Source organism: Tachypleus tridentatus, chromosome 7, assembly GCF_004210375.1.
Source record: "Tachypleus tridentatus isolate NWPU-2018 chromosome 7, ASM421037v1, whole genome shotgun sequence".
In the NCBI taxonomy this organism is placed as follows: Eukaryota; Metazoa; Arthropoda; class Merostomata; order Xiphosura; family Limulidae; genus Tachypleus; species Tachypleus tridentatus.
This window is the reverse complement of record NC_134831.1, coordinates 21,525,978-21,550,532: the sequence shown is the minus strand read 5'-3', so window position 1 is coordinate 21,550,532 and position 24,555 is coordinate 21,525,978. Positions and strand designations below refer to the sequence as shown.

The following is a 24,555-nucleotide window of genomic DNA, read 5'->3' as shown; positions in this document are numbered from 1 at the left end:
TTCTGTCGCGGAGTAAAATAAACTGGTATAATTATAAAGTCCGTGATATCAACTTAGACACGTGCACTTGACGTCACATCCTGTCATAACCACTCACAATTTTTCCAAGTATGAACATGAAAGATTACAATGTCACATTCATATTAATTTCCACCTTTCAACCTTTATGTGAATAATTATCGTCCACGGAAGCTGTCACCTTCATTTATCCATAAAGTTTTGAGAGTTAAAAATGTTATAAAACTAGCATTTACATGGTGATACACTGCCATGGTAGCCAGTAACTAATAAGAACAGCATATATTAAATGAAATACAAGCAACATGCCAACACACATACATCGTTTTTTACTATAGCCTTGACAGTGAAGTATGCTTGTTTGTTTTTAACATTAGCATGTATTATGCACGTAATCAGGCCAAGTGTTTTACATGAAACCAATATTTGATATAAAGATTACAAAATTAAATATTACGTCAATGGCAAATACTTCAAACCAAAATCAGTATGTCAGCGAAAGTTGAGCAGTTAATTAGTTGTAGCTTCCACTACAGTCAACTAAACTCCTGCTGTTAATAAGTTGTAGCTTCCACCACAGTCAACTAAAGTCGTGCTGTTAATCAGTTGTAGCTTCCACCACAGTCAACTAAAGTCGTGCTGTTAATCAGTTGTAGCTTCCACCACATTCCGACACTCAGTTACACAACCCCTTTCAAACATGCGGCCAGCTTCCGGTCAGTTACCCCTTTCTTTCTTTGTGAACCTGACGATGACCGAAGAAAGTCGAAACGTTGCTCACTCCTCTACGTAAAAAATTTTCTCAACCCAAACGAGCCGTTTTTACATATATAGGAAATTTGTTTGTTTTTAAACCTGGTTACAAAAACCGAAAGTTTTAATCTGTTAGTTCAACAAACTTAAACGGTATTATAATTTTACAATGCAAGAATTGTTATAAAAGTACGTAAGTCCAATCGTGACTTAAAGGTTAGCGTAATAAATAAGAGATCCAACAGTCGCAGGTTCGAGACATGCATTGTTCTTCCAAACACATTTCGCACTCTCCGCTGTTATCACAACATACAGTCAATCACATAACTCCTCTTAAAATGCGCAGGTGCAGCCCAGACACAGATTCGTCTTCAAGTCGACGAAAGTCAGAAGACTTTCGAAACGTCGTCCTATACACTTGTGTCTCCACAACAGGCAGATGCCGTCTATTCTACAAAGTTTCGCCAACTAAAAAGTTGTAATAATAAGTAATAATAATTTTACCAATACACACAAATTAAAAAGATTTTCTTTTATCCGAATAGTTTGCAGTCGCAGAATTCCTAGTTAAAATCCCTAAATATTTTTAAACGTTTTTAGAAGATACGTTTACCTTCACACAGGATTCCTATAGATATTGTTTTGAATTAAAAAAAAAGCTACACAATGGGCTATCTGTGCTCTGCCCACCACGGGTATCGAAACCCGGATTTTAGCGTATAAGTCCGCAAACATACCGCTGAACCACTGGAGGGCGATTCCCATAGAACTACATCTTAACTTATAAAACACACATATGATTTGTACATTATCTGTGGGATTGATGCTTTTGTACGAGGTATAATAAATACAGTGACAACGAAGAAACTCTCTGCGCATAATCCTCTTCAAAGTATTTTTAAGCTCTGAGGGACGTATAAGCACCCATACCTTACTGTTTCTACCGTGCATCAAATATATATTTTTTTAATTTTGAAATGTCAAATTCGAGCAGATAATTTAAATTTCTATGCCTCTTTTAATAAATATTCTAGAACCGCTGTGTGCAAAAAGTCAAATAATCCTGTTTCTTGGTGCTCAAATTATGTTTTTTAAATTCAGTTATTTGTTTACAATTTTTATCGAGTTGATAATGCAGAGTATAATAGTAAGCGTCTGCTCCCAGACAATAAGATCTCGTCCAATCACGCGAGATTGAACCTAAACGCACTGGTATCGCGTGACCTCACGGGAACTGGTTCTGGGTCGCACATGCACATTTCATCTTGATCAGCTATTTCTGGACGGAGAGTGTTACCGACTGGTTGCCTCGTCTCTGACCCATTGTTGAAATTTAGGGATGGTTAAGCCTGAATCATAAGGTTTCCTAATTGGTCGTTTAGCCTATTGTATGCATAAGCTGCCATTCAAGTGAAAACAAAAATATTATAAGTGAATTGTACAGTTCAGATGTGAACACTTATGTACTTTAAATGATTAATATTTCAAAAATACAACACACACATATATCGACCTTTTAGGATAATGGTTTAATTAAAAATAGACGAAAATTACATAGTTAATACATGAACCTGTCAGTAGGTTGTTTGTTTTAAACTAAAGATATATTAGGTTATTTGCTGTGTCCACCGCGGGTTACTGATGCCCGAATTTTAGCGTTGTATCTCTGAAGACATACAGAGATGTTATAATACATGTTACCGGCGATCCCTGTCGGTAACTGACGAAATTACATATTTATAAGATTGGGGAAACTGATGTGTGGTTTAAGAGCAAAAAAATGCCCCAAAATGGCACAGCGGTACTTCCGCGGACTTAAAAGCCAGAAACCGAGTTTCGATACCCGTGGTGGACACAGCACAGAGAGACTATTGTATAGTTTTATGCTTAACATCAAACAAACTAAAACGATCAAAATTATGGTAGTAAAAATGACATATTTGTGGAATGTATAACTGCCTTGTTTTTGTCAGTTCTGAAAACAGAAACATCGTAAATGAAAAGTAGTTTTTGTTTGTTATTTTTCTATTGTAATGCGTTTTTCAAGTGAACAAACGAATAAAAATATGAGAAACATTCACCCACTTATATGTGTGAGAGCAGATCATGCCTTGTTTGTGACAGTATTCCTTTCCAATTTCGATGTAAACGTTTTCAGTTACAATATTAGTTATAAAAGAAACGAGAATGATGGTTACTTTTAGGCCATCATTTCTTTAATACAATCTAAAGTTGCCAAAGAACGTCGATTTAAAAGTTTTTATCAGTGAGCACTTTTTTTTAATACTGAATCAATCTTTTCTTCGGAAAACAATCTAAAAACTTTGAAATGAGATTGTTATATAAGCTTGGAACAAGGCGGTCCTGTTGTGATAATAAGTTTTCTCGAAGATAATAAGTTAAAAAAGCGCAGTCGTAACATCTGTCTTTATTGTGTCTAACAACCACTCCTCATCTAGGTGCTCAACGGAAGCGAACCTTTTTCATCTCCCATTGTTATTAATTCTGAAAATGTAGTTTAGTAACGGAATCGACTCTAGAAAACTCCGTTCAGTTTCATTTTGGTTAACGAAAAGAAAGCAAAAGTGCACGATGTTCAGTAGTACCAAAGTTTGATCAAGAAGTTTTATCAGGAGATAGCCCAATGTGACTTTACCATAAGAAAAAACACCCAAGTTTCATCACTTCTTGAACATCATTGTTTTAGATTTCTGTTCTTAAGCTATTCAGATGTCTTATAACGCTTAATCTTATATTGATACATTATAGTGCATGTGCTTTATATTTCAACCATAAAAACCAATTTTAGGGGAGGAAAAAATAATTCCTTCCACATATCATAGTAGGAAGGTTCATGTTTTCTCCACACATTTTTGGACCACTTAAAGTCATTTTTACTGATATTATGCTATGAAAACCATAACCCTACAATTGTATTATACACAGGCTAGTCTGTGATTTCCAAATGAGTAACTTTACCTGCATATTTTATCCCTGGATTCGTCATTATTTCTTCTACATTGTATATTACATTGGCGTAACTAGGGTGGCATAACCCTAACTAATATGAATAAATTGCAGTCGTCTACAATTTTTGTTTCTATTAAGCATCATCTGGTGACATTAAAAAAGGGACTTCACTATGAACTACATGCGTGGTTTTAAAACATTTCTTTGAATTACGAAAACTATTAAACGAAAGAGCTGTTGCTACTGTACAATGTATTTTGCCATTTGAACTAACCTCTAAAAGTGCATTAAAGAAAATATTTTCTAGTTTTATTTACATGTCACGTACGAAGATCGTAATTTTATCTTCCCTACTTATTAATAAAAATGGTGCCAATGCTGCATATCTAATTATAAATGTATCTAAATAATACACCTGATATAAATCGTGTAATGTGTTTTCTTAGATTATGAGATTTTGACGATCCACGTAATACTAAAAATTACAAAATCATACATATAAAATTTTAAGCATATAACTCTCAATAACTTTATCAAAGTATAAAACCAATGAAAGTAAAATAATAATAGTATTGTGAACAATTAAAATAACGTTTTACGTGCATCTTAATTATAATATTATTTAATATTTATGAGAAGACTGCTGAACTGCATAATTAATACACTGTAAAACAACAGAAAGTTTTACAGGAAACAAGTTTTTGCTTTAATAATTACAACATTTCGACTTATCTAGTCATCATTAGGTAAGGGTTACGTATTTCTAACAATCAGGCCCGGCATGGCCAAGCGTGTTAAGGCGTGCGACTCGTAATCTGAAGGTCCCGGGTTCGAATCACACAAAACATGCTCGCCCTTTCAGACGTGGGGGCGTTATAATGTGACGGTCAATCTCACTATTCGTTGGTGAAAGAGTAACCCAAGAGTTGGCAGTGGGTGGTGATGATTAGCTGCCTTCCCTCTAGTCTTACACTGCTAATTTAGGGACAGCTAGCACGGATAGCTCTCGAGTAGCTTTGCGCGAATTTCAAAAACAAACTAACAATCCCCCACTGAAAATAAAAACAGCGGTGGCACCTATAAAGTCAAATCCAACTCATGTAAACACTTTTATATAGGTGAAGCCGGAAGAGAAATTAATCTCTGAGTAAGGAATATCTTTAAGGTTTGTTTTGAATTTCGCGCAAAACTACACGAGGATTATCTGCGTTAGCCGTCCCTAATTTAGTAGTTTAAGACTAGAGGGAAGGAAGCTAGTTATCACCACCCACCACCAAATCTGGGATTACTCTTTTACCAATGAATAGTAGGGCTATCACATTATAATGCTCCCATGGGTGAAAGGACGAGTATGTGTGGTAAAAGTGGCATTCAAACCCGCAACCCTCAGTAGAGCACCCCAACCACCTGACCATGCCAGCCATATATTTTAAAGGACCCTCGTATGTTTTGAAAATCTCAAATAAACAAGACATTACTTAGTTTGTTTGTTTGTTTTTAATTTCGCGCAAAGCCACTCGAGGGTTATCTGCACTAGCCGTCCCTAATTTTGTAGTGTAAGACTAGAGGGAAGCCAACCCTAAATAAATATCAAGGTTCCCCCAGATATTAATATTTTTCTACCTCATTTTACTAAAAAACAAGGCTAATTTAATGCCAACTGCAAACACGTCCTCTCTATCACAAGTCTTTAAGATATTTTGAATTAAAATTTGTTTTTAATGTAACTCTTACCTGATGAACTTGTGGGTCAAAATTTTGTAATAGTTAGAATAAGACCCAGAGACGTCGCTAAGTGTTTAAAATATTCAGAGTTAGGGACCATAGGAATAGGTATTTTCGGCGTTTTAGTATGATATTGATCACAGTTTTCTATTCTGATTTTTCTATATAGCAACTGGGAATTCGGGGCAGAGGACCATATGCCTAGCGATGCTTCTGACAAGAACGTTGTTACTGTGAATGTTGCTTTTATTTTATTTTGAACATATTATTGTTTGTTGAAATGTTTCATATTACAATTACTGGTCTTGTAGGTGACTTTAGATAAAGAGCAGTGTATGATGTTTGGTAATTTTATATTATCAGTTTTTGTGTTTTGAATTTAATTTTCATTAAAAGTCAGGTATACTGACTAATAAGAAGTTTTGGAAATCTTAGTCTCGTCAGTGAGTCAATCAAGAGTCCAATATCCGTAAAGCAACATATTTGAGTAGCCTAAAAACTGCACAGTTAGGCCTGGGTCCAATGTTGTTTGTAATAGTGGCTAATGAACAAGCTGTTGAAAACAGTACACGAACTGTTTGTTAATCAAAGTTTTAATTGTACCAGAGCAACAATAGTGCACTATTCCCTTTTATTCTGTATTCATTACAATGTGAAGCCACATAGAGATGTTTGTTCTAACAAGCTAGCGCATTTAATTTTCTTTAAAAATTAAATGAATATAAACAGTCATGATCTGTGTGAATTTTTTTTATTTCTGAACTAGACGAACAAATAGATGAAAATAGAGAAAGTAAAATGAAAATAGGAAGCAAAACGTAAAAATTAATATCTTACTACTGTTAATTCTCTTTCCTCCTACACTAATTACACCAACTATACATGAAAAAGTCTCCTGTGTCATAAAAAGATAACGCGAGGTGTATTTTACTGCTACGGTAAAAATCAATCATTTGTTTTTATAAGAAATGAATCAAAACTTAGGAGTTAAGTTTGATTCAATCAATTGCCTCAGTTTGAAAAAAATAAAAAAATCCATAAGACTGCAATGTACTTTTCACTACACTAAAATATAATTTCATAAACAGATGAATTAAAGTTCAACTCGATATTCTTAACCATAATTTTATCATAAAAAGTATCTACACATGTCAGAAGCCAACAGGTAATGTGCATTCATTATATTAGTTTAATTAGAAATATCAAATTTCATATATGATAAATAAATGAAAAATAACGAAAATTATATATTAAACGTTTTAAACTATTAATTCCGTCATTGATCTCTTATTTAGCAAAGCTCTGAAACCAGATGTGTATCGACATTTGATGATTGCATTTATTTTACAGTTGTTGTAAGGGATTTACAGTTGCAAATAAGACACTCACGCTCGTCCCAAACGTATTCAATCGGACTGGATCTTGCCAAGGAATGCGAGTGAAGTCACTTGGATGCTTTTTGAAGTGATATTGGGTATTACGAGTATGATGGATTGATTATTTGTTATGATGGACTGACGCACTGATGTCTTAAAAGAGCCTTTGTCCATCCAGAAGAAAATACAGCATTGGAAGGTGTACAAGGTCACAGTAACGTTCAGTTCACTCTGGACATTAAGTGTCCTAAAGTAATAAAAATCTACATTTAAAGCGTTTCTTGAAGTATTACCGTAACATCTTACACTGTTGCGACAACACAAGCAACAAGCAAAGCAAACCGTCTCGTGTTGCCTTTCTCCACATATCTCTGCTTCTCCGTCGGTACAGCCATTTAAACGGTAAACACGACTTTTCAGGCTACATCACAAGCTTCCAGTCATTCATTGCTGTATAAGAGCCACTGAAGCTTTCAATTCCTAAGACTGATGGTATATAGACTGGTTATTGGCTGTCTGCTTTTTTAAAATCCTTCTCATTTTACAAGTCTGTTTAACTGCTTTTTCTCGACTAGTCTCCTGTGGTTGGTGACAACAGTGTTTTCTAGTGACACACCCATTTCTTTGCAATGCCACAGCTGTAACGCACTGATGATATATGCATTTAACAGCCATCTCAAAGAAACTTTCCTTTATATCTATCATGTCCCTTTGAACTTCGGATAAATGTTTGCTCTTACCACGTTTATTATAAACTAACCATGATATGACTGAGTTGTGCATTAGTAAGGTTGAAGCAGTTTCTTGTCTCTTCATGTAATCAGTCTATTTTGCATATACAAACTTATAGGAGATTAAAAATTGCCTTAAATCTTTTTAAACAGATGAAACAGCATATACGTTGACGTTTTGTGAAGGCCAATTGTTCTGTCTGTCCAACTGTATACGGAAGTATTATTAAAATAAGTTATATTGTCCTCTTACACAAATAAAGCGAGGTGTTTTGCCTTTTAAACTTGATGTAAATCAAAAGCAAACAAAATTCAAGTCTGTTAATTAAAAACAAATTAAAACTTATATGTATAAGCCACAGTCAGTCATTCCTCGTGTCTTCTTATACAAGTTGTCCAGTAAGTAAATAAATGTTATGTTCATTTTTTTTAAACAGGTTAAGGAAGCCGTATCTTTCTCTAAACTCAGTTATCTAATATTCCTAAACACATGAAGTAACACGAGGAAAAGTTTCAACAATAAAATATATTTCATCTAGAGGAAGATGATGAATATCTTTATGTTTTGGTAAAAAAAAACAACAATCAAATAACAGAAAGTATTCTGCACTGATGCCCTTATTTCTTTAGTGTTAGACTAGATGGTTTGTTTATTTTGAATTTCGCGCAAAGCTAAACGAGGGCTAACTGCGCTAGCCGTCTCTAATTTAAATTCAGCAGTGTAAGACCAGAGGAAAGGCAGCTAGTCATCACCACCCACCGTCAAATCTTGGGTTATTCTTTTACCAACGAAAAGTAGGATTGACTGTCCCATTATAACGCTCCCAGAGCTGAAAGAGCGAGCATGACTGGTGTGACGGGGTCTCGATTTTTATTTGGGCCAGAAATACCTTTATCCACTTGGTAGATAATGTATAAGCAGTTGTAAGAATAATAGTTTTATAAAATATCCAATCATAAAAAATCTAAACAAGAATAAACTGTAAAAAAATAACTTGTCATTAAGAACTTGAAGATTTGAGTGGGCAAAGTAAGAGAAACTCGAATTAAATGTGTCTTAAAACAGTTTAGGTAAATTTATAAAAACCTCAAACAATACCATTATTTTCATGAAAATATTGATAATTTGCTACCTTATGAATCTTGGAGAATTTTACTAATCGCCTAGCAATTTTATTCTGCCAAATCGTAAATGAGCAACCGAAATGAAGTATGTACTTGTTTTTCCACACTGACTCTGAGATACGTCTGAAAGCTTTTAACACAAAAAATCGGGTTTCGATACCCGTGGTAGGCACACCACATACAGCCAGTAGCTTGGCACTTAACCACAAACAATAAGATAAGAAACCGATTACTTTGTTTTCAAAGTTCCTATTTAGCTAGATTAATTAACTGGATTCGATAAACTAAATAGTGCAAATTAACTTTGAGGCATTGAAAATATTTTCAAAAGCAGAAACTGTAAATTTGAGAAACAAATAATATTATAATTAATACAATATTTGTTGAACTCTAAGTCACGATTTTTGTTTTCAATATAAATAACTGCGAAGAATATTACAGTTCTTTGTTGCTAAGACATTATATTAATTATAATAACACAATTAGTGATGACTCTTAATTAATTAACGGGTTAAAGTTTAAAATTATAATGATAATGTAACGGATGTTGGGTAGAAAATTTGAATTTACTAAGCTTGTTTAGTGTTTTGTTTTGTTTTTTTTTATTTCGCACAAAGCTACTCGAGGACTATCTGTGCTAGCCGTCCCTAATTTAGCAGTGTAAGACTAGAGGAAAGGCAGCTAGTCATCACCACCCACCGCCAACTCTTGGGCTATTCTTGTACCAACGAATAGTGGGATTAAACGCAACATTATAACGCCCCAAGGGCGAAAAAGGCGAGTATGTTTGGCGCAACTGGGATGCGAACCCGCGACCCTCGCACGCCCCTGACACGCTTGGCCATGCCGGGCCGTAGGCAAGGCAGTCAAAAGTGGGTAAGTTTCTTTGTAAGCCAATCAAAGTTAAAAGCATTCATGAAATAAATTCGTAGCGTATTAGATAAAAATAATTATTGGTAAAAAAGCAAAATAGCCTGAAAAATAATTTTAGACTTTGTCTTAGAACATTTGTACAAATGTTTATCTTATTTCCAACATATTATTTTACTTTAAATTTTTGTTACATAAAATCTATCAAACATATTTGAGATAAATAAAGGCTAGTTTAGTGCTTCTCTTTGTGTAGGTATGTTTTCGAGAGAGAAAAAGAAATCGGATTTGATGTACCTTGGGTAAAAAGTTCGAGTGCCAGAAAGAATATATATTTTGACACGTGTTTGCTAAAACTCATATTTGAAGAATATTTCAGAACATTTATCATATGAACAGTAAATATATACTATTTTCTTAAGAATTTGCGATATTCTGTTGATATTTTTAATATATCTGGGTTCACTGTAGACAATAAACCATAATAACATATTTATGTTTAAAAATTCTTTAATCTATTTGTATTGCCAATCAAAAGCATATTTTTTCTCTTATAGCAAAGCCACATCGGGCTATTTGCTGAATCCACAGCGGGTAATCGAACTCGTGATTTTAGCGTTGTAAATCCTTACTAGCGTGGAACCCTATTAAACGTAAACCAGATTCATATGATATCAGTTATAATACACTATTTTCCTAAATTTCAACATATCTACACATTATACATTTACAACGTTACTAAATTATGTGAGCTAATTTTTAACATACTGATTTAAACGCATTGACAAACGTTACTTATAACTATGAAATATTATTGCATTTAATGTCAGTTCTTTAATGTATAACATGCAAAAATGATAAACGAATAACAGCTTGGTTTAGAAAAAAAGTTCCGGTGACAAAATAAAATAAGTTAAAATAGTTACATATGTGACGATTTAATCAAGTACCATATGAGAGTCGAAGTGCGCTAATGATAACATATCCCATGTGTCAACTTAAGATTTAACTTATTGCACTGTTTGTTTAAAAAAAAAAAAAAAAAAGATTGTTTCCCTCTACGTTACTAAGTTTTAGTATACTGTAATGATCACGCTAGATGGCGCTACATTAGTGGAAACTCACTGAAAACATGTAGCCATTGAAATGAAAGAAACGTTTGATTTGAAGAACAGGACCTTTTTTTTTGTCAAAGTAAATGCGCGTTATTTCAATAGAAACAATAAATTATTTTGTATAATACAGTTATGTGTTTGCTTTATAATAAATAAAGCTTAATAGGTTAAACTAACGCACCATTTACTTTTAATTCTTGTTTGAAAATTCGATTGATATCTGCAAGCACACATGCGTGCGAGACAGACGAGAATTCTAGTCAGTGTTCAAATCATGTGTCTAAGAAAAACGTTTCATGCTCCTTGTAAAGTATATATTTTAGTTCCCGAGATGCTTTATGAGGGAAATCAATCAATATAAACCAAGGTACATTCGATTGCTGTACGGTAAATGTAGACTGTAAAAATCAAAGTAACTTCAAGTAGTGGAAGAATAATCGATGAAAACAGGTTTCGTTTTTGGTCTTAACAACCGGCTTCAGTGCTTCGTAGCAACTAGTAGGTCTGTTACTGAAAAAGTTACCGAAAATAAAATGAGATAGGATTTTATATCCTATCGTTTCGTGTATTTAGTATTCGCAGCCTCTAGACTTGCGTGGTCAAAATTAGTGTTAATTTATGTTATTCATAAGATTTGTCTCGAGAAAATCTTTAGAAACACGTTTTTTCGCGTTATTATGTAAAAACAGAATCAACAAAGGTGCTGAAACTTCACCAATATTTAATTTGATATGTGGTCGCAAAACGTCAAAACACGGGAAAATATAAGAATCGAAATCTTCGCAGATGAGAATCGCATCAGGCGAAATAAAATCATCCTTTAGGGCAAAATATCAATCAACATGATTGTTCCATAAGTGCTCATGGCACAACAGTGGCTTGTACTATAAGGCATTACACAAAATTCTAAGATCACACTTAGATAACCGTCATGTACTTCGTGCAGCGCTTGTGAGGTATAAGTTCATGTTTTTTCATATACATTTATCAAACTGACATCTTGAGGTTATTCTTCTCACATCTGGTTTTGAGTTTCAACATTACAATAACGCTCTTCTTAAGACCCCTGCGGTAAATATCGCACTGATAAAGTAACAGAACCTGTTGTGGCAGCAGAAAACATATCCATTTCTAGACATTCACTTATTTTTATGATAATCGAAGCAAAAGAAAAAACCTTTTCTTGATTTTTTCAACCACAGTGTAGAAAAAAGTTGCACATACGTATTTCACATAATTTTTAGCCCTTATAAATTCTTTATTTATTTGTTATTTTGTAAAGAAAAGTAATTACATATACTGTTCTGAATAAAAATTACACAAAACCAAAAAGTTTGTAAGGGTCGTAAATCAAAGTTAATTATCGGGAAGAAAATCGTCTACCATTTGGTTAGAAACGTTCAGGAGGGAATAGAAAATAATCTTAGAACCAGATTATTAAAGAAAACAAATCCAGAGTAAGTAACCTGAGGGAAGGAGGTATATTAATAAGCCTTTTTATATGAATGCAAGGCTTATGTTAACAATGTGTAAGTTTTAAACTAATAGATTGTAATTGTGTGTAAAATGAAGGTGTGAACCCAAGGAAAATACACATATTAAAAAAATAGTAATATTAGAAAATGAAACTAGATTTCACGACTCAAAGTACCATAACGAAAAACAGCCTATTAGTTTATCTAGTTACTTAGGTGTGACGTTTCAACCCACTTGATACCAATAACCATTTTTGCTTTGAAAATACATTTAGTATAGTCTCTGCAATGATTACGTGTAGCCATTTAAACCCTGCCATTGGAGACATCCAAAATCCATACAACGCTAAATATCGGGCTTTGATATTCCCACCGTGGGCACAGCACAGATAACCTGTTGTATATCTTTGTGCTTAATAAGAACAAAAAAAAACGCATTTCCTCTAAGATGTTTGCGTTCTTTACAGATTCAAAAAGTATTCACAAAACGTCTAAGCATTACAGTGACCTCACTTTACCAACAAACATATCAGAATGTCTGAATCGACTTCAGGGTAGGTAAAACTTTAAAACGCTTTTCACGAGCGTGTAAATCGATTTCCCATAGATCAAAATAGCATTTGTGGAAGCAAATCAAATCCACTTGGGTATGTCATATATTTTAATTATTTTTTCTATATCTATTATTTTGCTGTGCAAGAAAACAGCGCCTGTTAAAGTAGCCGTCTTCTTTATGCTCATCAGTTTGTTTGTTTGGAATTAAACACAAAGCTACACAATGGATTATCTGTGCTCTGCTCACCACGGGTATCGAAACTCAGTTTTTAGAGGTGTGAGTCCGCAGACTTATCGCTGTGCTACTGGGGGCTCATCAAACTACACCAGGTTTGCATCTGGATATACCTTAGTTTCACTATTAAACTTATACACAATGAACTATATATGCTCATCTTTTGGTTCCACACAGTTACAGTGAGTTTATGTACCTTGTTTTTTCAGATTACAACAGGTATTCATTTCGATACACCTCAGTTTCACCATTAAACTTATACACAATGAATTATACGTCAGTTGAGTGACTTGATGAACTTCACCTCAATTTAATACTTTTTTCAAATGTTAATATGTTCAATATTTATGTTATATATATAATGATGTTATTTCGTAAAACTAAAAGTATAGTTTTGTCCCATAAAATTGTTTGTACACGTTATGTTACAGCCGAACGTTCTATTTTATTATTTTTACATACTTTTTTACGTTCCTGTAATCTACTTTAACTTTGTTCAATATAAACTGTACCACATTCACATTCTAGTTTTTACATCCAAGTTGTGTCGTTTATTTCTATTTAGTCTTTTTTTTTCCCAAAACCTCTTTAATTTTATTCATATATTTAAATACGAAGCAAATCATAAGTTGCTTCTTAAAAACATTAATAAATTAAACTTTTTAACCTTTGAATACGTGGTAAACTTTAATATTTTTTTCTAACGAAATTTTGACATTGAACTAACTATTACTAAGTGTATTAAACCTTAAACAGCGGGAATATTGTCGGAAGCAGCATCAGTTGATGATAGCTGCTGTTTAAGGGTTAACTCCTCTATCTACTATATTTGATGTGTATTTAACATGTAGCAGCTCATTACTCAAGTTCTCTTGTCTCGAACACATTTTCAATGCTCTATAAACACAATTACAAAATGCAGAATTTTTTACAGTTTTTATACAACATAATTCTTGGTGTGTGGCAGCACGAAAACAGATAAATGTCTTCTTGAAATAAGAATGCGTCTGGGAAAGGTTAACAATTATTTTGTCCAATTTTATACGTAAAGTGAGTTTGTTCAATTCTATATTATTATTTAAATAACTAGCAAATTCTCTTAAGTTTCTATACCACCACACTAAGAATATATCTACGTATTTTATCTTTGGCTTGAGCTTTGCTTTACCCAATGCTTCAGTTTCAAACATATCCACGTAAATGTTGCATTAACAGAGAGAGATAAAAGGGAGATTTTCTTGTTAAATTCAATACATACATAATTTATTCTGCTGGTATTATCCTTTCTGTTTATTCTCAAAACAGCTGTTAGCTTCTTCTGCAAATATGTCGGTCAATAATAATATTACACCAAATGATACAAGTAGATTTTCCTGTTGAATTTTTTTTTCTGTCTTCACTACAAATTCTATTCAAGTTTTAACTATACAGTTGTTTATATTTCTAAAACGATGAATATATAATATGTACTATTTTGAAGTACCTATTATTGTTACTTTAGATCTAAAACTGTTACTAATTTTACGTATGTTTGGTACTAATTTTACGTATGTTTGGTACGAAACAAAACCTTGGGGCAAAAAAAAAACTTGGTACTAAACATTTTTTTTTTCTCTCGTGAGAGGCTAGAACTGAATAATTTTAACGCTCGTTTTCACTTTTTCATGATAAATATTTATAGAGTTAATTTTGAGATTTTCGTACGAACTCCTTTTTAAATATGTCCTCCCCCACCCCGTTGGAGAGCAGTAAATCGACGAACTTACAATGCTGGTGTTCGATTGCCCTCGGTGGACACAGCAGATTGCCCAATCTTTTCATATATCCTCAACCTTGTAATCACTTTTGTTCAGTACAAGTTCATCTGCTTTAAAAATGATTATGTCTCTCTATTTTCGTTTAATGATTTTACGAATTTAAGATATACCGTTTACTTCCTGTAATTTGATTTAAATTTTCTATAACAATCTAACCTAATTCTGTTGCCATCATTTGAGCTTCTTACTTTATTTAAGTTAGTTTCAATGTTTGCAACAACATGTTTCTTGCTATAACCGGGTAATTTACAAGCAATCTCTGAACTTTTAATATTTACAATTGTTTACTATCCAGTATCACATCAGATTTATTAACTATTTTAGGGCTCACTACAATCTCCCGGTAATAAACCTTGATTGATTTCTTTTTTCTTTCTCTATTAATCTTTTTTTATTTCCAATTTACTATTTTATTGTACTTATCGATATCCTTCTGTCTACTATTCTAATAAATATTTTTTTTATTCAGTCCAGTTTTAGGTCCGTCATGGCCAGGTGGTTAGTTAGGGCGCTTGACTCGTAATCTGAAGGTCGCAGGTTGGAATCCCAGTCACACCAAACGTGCCCGCCTTTCAGTCGTGGAGGCGTTATAAAGTGACGGTCAATCCCACTATTCGTTGGTAAAATAGTAGCCCAAGAGTTGGCGGTGGGTGGTGATGACTAGCTGCCTTCCCTCTAGTCTTACACTGCTACATTAGGAGCGACTTAGGCAAATAGCCCTCGTGTAGCTTTACGTGAGATTCAAAAACAAACAAACAAACGGTCCAGTTTTCTTCAGTTTCTTTGCCTGCAGACAAGTGTAGTCGGTACAGCTTGCTCTCTTGGTTGGCTATAGCTCTGCTTCTATTTGTGGTTGCATCTTAATCTCAGTATCTGCCACCTGATCTTGTGTTAACAGTCATCTGATTTTCTCCCTCTGATTTTTACTTTTTACTTGTACAAACTTCGGAGTACATTTCTTTTACATTTCACAAAGAAATTTAATTGAAGTTTCTTTCTTGTCAGCTGATTCTTCCGTCTTGCAAACTTCTTCGTCGTAGATTCCATTGTAAGATTCTTAAATATAAATGACTGGCAAATAGTCAAACTCATTACACATTACAGGTACATAAAGAGCACGGAAGAAATAATACAATAGAAAATTCGACTACAGCGGAACATATACAAACATCACAACATACAATTTTATGGGACAATACTAGAATCTCAGCTTAACAAAACGATGTTACAGCTTTAAATATCTGAGAAATATTAAAAATAGTAAAATTTAAAAAGACGAAAATAAGTATTAAGCCCGGATGAAGGACCATCAAGCCACTTAACCGATACATGCAAGACATATTGTAAACGTTGGCCATTAAACGTTAAGCGTTTAATTAAGCCACCAATGAAATGCATTTAAAAATACAAACGTGTTTCTCCGAAAATAAGACAGGGCTTATATTAAGTTTCACTCCAAAATATGACACTAGGGCTTATTTTCGGGGGATGTCTTATTTTGATATATTAAAAAAATGAAGTTACAAAGTAAAACTATTAAACTAACTATTTAAAATAAACTATTATTAAACTATTAAACTAACTGATTAATTCTTAAACAAACTAATTAACTAACTATTAAATTAATTAATAAATTAATTTTCTTTTATTTCTTTCCTCTTCCTGCCACTCTTAACTAGGGCTTATTTTAAGGGTAGGGCTTATATTAAAACTATCCCCAAAAATCACACTAGGTCTTATTTTATGGGTAGGTCTTATTATCGGAGAAACACGGTATGTCATGTTTCAACAAGCTTCTATGTTTTCAGTAGTTTTATGCAATACATTTTAAGTTTTCTGCATGTTATTTAAACGCTATATTGTGTAAATATGAGACATTGCATCTTAATTGTTTATTCGCATTTAAACATTACACAAGTGCCGATCATTTTGCAGTTGTTTGCTCACCTCAAAAATACAACAGATCAGATCTGAGGTCCGTTTGGTTTAGGGTATAGCTGACTTTAATTTTTGGTTTCAAGCTAGATGGAAGTTAACCAGCTTGTAGCACGAACACCCATCTGAATCGGCTACGGTTAACCGAACAACGAGATTCAGTGTTACTCTTATAACATGCCAACAGGTGAGCGTCTCGAACTTAACACTCACAGATCCACAGTCGTATAAACTAACCACTTTATTCCAGACCGTTCAGTGTCATCAAGTTATATGTTTTAACCCTTGAGTTAAACAATTATAGCTCGTTTCGGACGAATTAAATGAAAACTAAAATTATTGAAACTGATGTTTCGTTGGTCGTGATTGTTCATAGAAATTAATCAGAAATCTATTTGAACAATTGATAATGCACTTCCATTCATGTCACATTTTCAAAAATAAAGTAGAAATAAGTGAAAGGTAATTTTTGTTTTCACACAACATGCAGCTTCCTATCATCTTTAATTTGGCTTAATATGCTTATTTCTAAACAAAGGAAAAAGTAATAATACATCATATTATGAGACAAAACAAAGTACTGAAGCATCCTGAGTTTGGAAAATTTTGTAATTTGTGTATAAGCTCCCTACAAAAAGTTAGATTCTGCTTACGTAAAACATTATTTGCATGTTCGTAAATCTAAAAGTATAATTTTAAATTGTGCATTTATTTATAACTATTTTTTATTTTATAAACGACATAAATATTGAAGATATTTTCAACTAATATGGAACACAATCTAAAACACAACATTAAGACTTTCTATCACAAAATATAATAAGCGCCTTGGTTTTGGTAGTTTAATATACACCCTCGTACTATCTCGGTATACGTACAAATTCTGAACAAATACTGTTGTGTCTCGACGTAGCATAACTGTAACAGACACAACAGAATTTTTTTCCCTCACACACTACTATATTAAAAACACCACCATATACCTTCTTCCTTGACACAATATTACAAACACCACCATATACCTTCTTCCTTGACACAATATTACAAACACCACCATATACCTTCTTCCTTGACACAATATTACAAACACCACCATATACCTTCTTCCTTGACACAATATTACAAACACCACCATATACCTTCTTCCTTGACACAATATTACAAACACCACCATATACCTTCTTCCTTGACACAATATTACAAACACCACCATATACCTTCTTCCCTTGACACAATATTACAAACACCACCATATACCTTCTTCCTTGACACAATATTACAAACACCACCATATACCTTCTTCCTTGACACAATATTACAAACACCACCATATACCTTCTTCCTTGACACAATATTACAAACACCATATATATACCTTATACTTCCCTTGACACAATATTACAAACACCACCATATACCTTCTTCCTTGACACAATATTACAAACACTATCATATACCTTCTTCCTTGACACAATATTACAAACACCACCATATACCTTCTTCCTTGACACAATATTACAAACACTATCATATACCTTCTTCCTTGACACAATATTACAAACACCACCATATACCTTCTTCCTTGACACTATATTACAAACACCACCATATACCTTCTTCCTTGACACAATATTACAAACACTATCATATATCGTCCTTCACACAATGTTACAAATAGCTCAATAAGTTTCAAAGATGAACTGCTAATGCATACAGAATTGGTGGAATGAACGTTTGAATTATGCATGTCTTCTAATACCTAATTTCACTGTTGAAACATAAATCAATTAAACAGAATCCAACTAGAAGTATTACATGTGATATGCCAAACTACCATAATTTAATCTCTCTTCAGCTTATACAAAGTTTAAGGATATGTTGAAACACGATAATTTATATGGCATTAAATACATTACTCAGACTTTTCATAAAAACTCAAGACTGCAGGCCAGTATGTTCACTGTGCACAAAAAGATCCATAAGATCAGTGTACAATTTTACAGAAGGACCGCAACCCATAAGCTCATTGATATTAATGCAAAGCGTCAGCTGTCGTGTAGACTTGAGCCTCAAAACAAGGCTTAGAAATAGTGGTAATATTGTGGCTTTTGTGCCAATTTCCGTTGTTTTTGCCTTGGTCCAGTGCTAGTATTTAAGAGTTTCATTTATGCCTTGTTAAAACTTTTGACAACTTTCAGTACAATACTATACCCTGTTTTCCACACCCTGTATCAAAGAGTGGTTAGATACAAATAACGACTAGGATCAGTCATTAACATCCAAGAGGAACACTAGTTTGAATCCGTTTAAATCAATCTAAAATGTTGAGAATGGTGCCTCACCAGATCCTGAAATTTCACTACAATTAGAGCTATCTTGCAAAAAAACTAAGAATCTAATTTATTAGAGGCGCACCAAATATTCATGACAAGTACTAAATATAGGATCTAAGACTAACATTAACGTCAAATGTTGGTTCATTTTCTTTTGTTTGTTTGTTTTTTGAATTTCTCGCAAAGCTACTCGAGGGCTATCTGCTCTAGCCGTCCCTAATTTAGCAATGTAAGACTAGAGGGAAGGCAGCTAGTCATCACCACCTACCGCCAACTCTTGGGCTACTCTTTTACCAATGAATAGTGGGATTGACCGTCACATTGTAATGCCCCACGGCAGAAAGGGCGAGCATGTTTGATGCGATCGGGATTCGAACCCGCAACCCTCAGATTACAAGACGAACGCCTTAACCAACCTGGCCATGCCGGGCCCATTCTCTTTCAAAATTAACTCCACGCAGGGAAATGGGACGTCTACTTTCTTAAGGTTTACTGTCCATTACTCATGGCAGTGTAGCAAAATTTAAATAACTATTTGTTAAAATATAATTATCATTACTTATGTCACTAAATAGTTATCTATTAATAGTAAAAGAACGTTAAACACATTAGGTATTCCTATAAAAATATGAACTGAGTACGATCTTAACCACAAAAAAAAGATAGTTTAGGCAAAAAGCTGCAGATGTTTACAAAAGTTCATTACCGAATATCCATATATAATTTTGAAAATTACAGAAATCATACCATATGCTGTAATTTCACCTCTAAAGTGTTTTTCCGTTAAGAATTAGACAGCCTCCGCCACTAACAATCATATTGCAATACGGAAACACAAATCAGTGTATGAATGACCCAACTTACGAATCCAGAATAATTTATCTAGGATGGGAAATTAAGGTTCTCTCACCCAAAGTATTCAATTTACAGTCATACCGACCAGAATTTTATTCGAACACGTCTAAGGGTTTGTAAGCACTTTAAAAGAAATTAATTATTTCAGTAACAGTTTTAAAAAAAACATTAGAGAGTACTAATATCACGTATTAACACGTGACGTATTTCTTAGTAAAATATTTATTAAATAAAAAAGGAATAATAAAAATACTCCCTATAAATGTGATTGCGCTTTTCCGTAAAATTATAATATAACGCCACCTCATTAACTACCGGCTTTTGCACTTCCAAAAATTGTTAGAAAATTATTAAAATTATGAACAGGTATGATTTTTCTAAAAACAAACAAAAGGATTAATAGATGTTGTAAAATGGTTAAAATGGCCTCACAATATAATAATATAGTAATCGTGGCTTATTTAATTAAACATATTATTCCCTAATATATAAATATGAGCCTTGTTCTAACTTAGGCACCTACCTGTTTTTGTTTATCTATAGTTGATATGGTTCATGTAGCCATAATATGAAACCACAATGGCATAAGCCAGTCAACTAAGGTCACTTCTCTGAATACATTACTATCATAATATATATCCAACAAAAATATTGGTTGTTTAATTATTGTATTTTACGCTCCCAATGTCATCTGCTCTTAATGTATAGCAACTATTGTTCATTCCCCTAAAAATATAACACCCTAACACAATTCCTATTTATATATAGGGTGAGGTTAAAGTTACCATACCGTTCCTGCTATATGTTTTGCAATTGGTACTAAAGAAGATATTACGAAGAAAACTTCAACCATGTTAACTATTGTTTTTGTTTTGAGTTAGACATTTAACTATGTCCCAAAACAAACGACTGGGCAAGACACGTTTAGCTCCACTCTATACAAGTGGTATCGTCAATTCCTTCCTAACACAACTCTAGCTAATTTATAATTATCAGAATTATTGTCCATCTACATCACTGTCTGTTGATACATATTTACTATAACTCATCGGAAAGTTTTCACAAGACAATTATTTGAATGAGTACAGGAATGGAAAGGTTATCTTACAGGAATAGATTCGGATATCTTAACATATTTTAAGATCAGAAGGATAAAAGGTGATATTACTGATGTTAAAAAGATTATTCAGGAGATGGTTACGGTAAGGGCCTCAAACTTCCCTGTGTCGTATTCTAAGAATAATAGGACAAGAGGACACAAGTTTAAGATTTCGAAAAGACAGGCTAACTCCACTAAGTTAACTTTATTTTTATAACAAGGTGATTGTCTTATAGAATGTGTTGCCGTCGGCAGTAGTGTAGGCCAATACATTACAGAAGCCTAAGAGAGGAATCAATGACTTCCTGAAGAATAAATGGGTTGTATAATTTGTTTTCTTTTCTCAGTGTGTAAGATCAACCTTGGAGAACCAAATGGTTTATTTTTGTTAGAATGCTATGTTCTTTTCGTATCAAAAACATTAAGAATCAATTGTTGTAAAAAAATCAATTTTAGACACTCAGTATGTATCTATACAACTAGTTCGATGTATATGACAAAACTAACACAACTTGAACAAACTGTGTGTGTGTGTGTTTTTTTTATAGCAAAGCCACATCGGACTATCTATTGAAATTAGAAAATATAACTAAAATAATACAAGTCTAGGAAGAAAACAAAAACTTTTAAATATATTGTATACAACATTATTCAATTATTCGTTGATATACAACCCAACGAACAACGGTGTATCCACATCCAAATACTGTATTGTGTTGTAACCCCGTAAAACAAAAAGAGCGAGTAATAAATGTATCAAGCGTGGGGCAACCATCTATAGCAAATTTAAAAATTAGATTGTTTATAAAAAACTAAAACCTGTACACGAAAACAGAGGTTGTTCTGCAGTTACTTACTTGACAAGAAATAGATTGTTTTTATAGAGAAAAAAAGATGTTTATGACATGAGCAATAACACATATATCCATCATTTTAAAAAAAATTCAAAAGCAGAAGCTATAATTTGAATGTCATCGTAAAGTCTAAGCTATTACCTGGTTGCCGGCAGGGGGCGTTGTGATGCTCTCCATACATCCTTCCACTGTAACCTGAATGAAACAAATACTTTTATTCAGTTGGATAATATCAAAAGTCTGCTTCATAAGATAAAAAATAACTGGATTCCAGTTAAGTAAATTTCAGTTCCATATAAGAAAAAAAGTTTAAATAAGTACTGTGTAAATAGACGTGTTCATGTTTTGAGACTATTTAAGTGAACACTCAAGACTGCTCGAAATCTAATTACCTAAACATTAGAATGAACATACGAGAAACTTTGAGCTACCTTAGCTCAATCTAGAAACAATTTTGAAATTGTAAACAAATTTCAGACAAACGATTGCAAGACATTTAATAACCACAGTTAGAAAACAAAGGACGCTGGCTCAATCCCTATTGGCCCAGCATGGCCAGGTGGTTAAAGCACTCGACTCGTAATCCGAGGATCGCGGGTTCGAATCTCCGTCACACCAAACATACTCGCCCTTTCAGCCGTAAAGGCGTTATAATGTGACAGTCAATCCCTCCATTCGTTGGTAAAAGAGTAACCCAAGAGTTGGCGGTGGGTGGTGATGACTAGCTGCCTTCCCTCTAGTCTTACACTGCTAAACATGGAAAGGCTAGCGCAGATAGCCCTCGTGTAGCTTTGCGCGAAATTCATAAAGCAAAAAAACAATCAATTCCTATTTTAGTTTCGCCTTTCCATACGTACCCTTTGAAAGGTAAATCACATTGTATGGTATTATTCGCTAAATTAGTCAAATATAGTAGGACACGCACTAACGTAATACTTTTACTATCTTAGAAAACAAAACTCGTTTATTATAAATTACAGCCTTACTGTGACAGCAAATTCTTCTGAAACTAAAATTAAAACCTTAGAAAACGATAGCCGTATTTTTTTAATAATCAGTTAATTTTAACAAAATATTTTGAATATTGCGTACAGACGTTTCGCTAACCAACACGTTAAAATCTCAACAGTTACACTTCATCAATATCTTTATTTGGCACCTCGTATTCATAATTTTATTCCTTATAGTATAAGATCTTCTATTAATCGTGTTAATCAAAAGAAATACTTAAAACAATGGATCTTAAATACTGATGATAATATTCTGGGAACTTTATATTGATTTTGTAAGTTTTGATTTTACTTTATTATGTGTTTAACCATCACAGGACGAGTTAACTCTTTGTTGATGGTTTTATATTGATATTTGATTTTTTGTGTCTAATTTATTGCTTAATAAATTTATTATTATTATTATTATATATAAGCTACGCATTACCATTGTTGCTTGCTTTCAAGGTGTTTCTATTGACAAAAGGCATTATACTTATTATATTTATGTAGATGTTTTCTTTGAACTTCATTAGTAAACGTCTCTGATAAATCCTTCATACAAGGTATCTTAATAGTATACTAACTAAAGCTAAAAACAGGCCGACATACTGAAAGGTTTTCTTTACGTGATACACATATAAGTAACCACAACTGTTAAAAGCTGGGGTAGAGATGCTCACGTGATACAAATACTTTTTTTTTCACAAACATAATAGTTGTATAAAGACGTTCATCAACAACTAAACATAGGCAGCTACTTGCACAATACTGCTTACGAAAGAATAAACAGATAGTGTGATTATAATATGTACAACAATTTTCATCGCAAAATAAATAAACAGAGAAGCTTGTGTACATTGAGTTTCGTTAGAGGAGACAGAGATAAAGAAACGCCTAAATAATATCGACATTGTACAATAATGCTCTTCAAAGGACAGATATCTGTACAAACGTACGTGTACAACACTCTCGTCGCAACAGACAGATGGAGAAGGCTTACGTGTACAACCACAAGCGTCACAGTTGTCCCTTATATATTATGGTGTTATGTGTACAAACATGTGTATTCCATTACGTCAAGTCCATTTTAGCTATGCGGAAGTTAAACAGTTGTAGAACCCCCAACATTCACACCCTGTGCACAACCAAACACATTTGACTGATTTGTTTTATTTTGTCTCCATGTGTTTAGTTCTAGTAATCACGTACATATCTTCTATGATAACTTGAAAATCTCCGTAGAAATATAAATATATCTTGAACATGGAAAACTAATAAGGTTAGAGGAAATGAATAAATTCCTTGCTAATTCATCCGATATCTCTGGTCTTATATGTAAGTAACTAGAATATACCATGAATAAATGATGCAGTGTTGGTATTAAAAAACAACAGACGTTTACACAGACACTGCGTAAACCATGTCTCTCAGAAGTAACACGATATAACCTGGCACATTACAGAAACAACAACACAATAAAAGTGCAGAGATGGTTCCCTGGCTTTGTGGTAAAATAATATTAAATAAGAAGAAACAAATGAGCTTAAAAATTAAGTCAATTTCTTGACTCGCATGAACAAGCATCAATATAGTGTTTTACGAAAATAATCACTTTGTTAAATTTAACGAGCGCACGACTAAAACATATATCCCAACATAAGGAAAAAGCTTTCCTAGAAACCAAGAGACGCACCAGGCAAAAGAAAAAAATCTAATAGTAGT

General features: G+C 33.3%; 1 protein-coding gene across 9 annotated transcripts in view; it reads right to left on the bottom strand.

Annotated features, from left to right (window-relative positions):
* The window catches only part of LOC143255271 (NGFI-A-binding protein 1-like), a 193,340-nt gene that overhangs the window by 111,506 nt on the left and 57,279 nt on the right, over positions 1 to 24,555 (bottom strand). For all 9 annotated transcript variants that reach the window (XR_013030492.1, XM_076510686.1, XM_076510691.1 and 6 more), the window contains one exon: positions 21,983 to 22,036. Coding sequence is in view for 8 of the 9 variants with exons in the window: in XM_076510686.1 (XP_076366801.1) it covers positions 21,983 to 22,036 (54 nt within the window). In the remaining variant the exon portion in view is untranslated. The remainder of the gene's footprint in view (positions 1 to 21,982; positions 22,037 to 24,555) is intronic.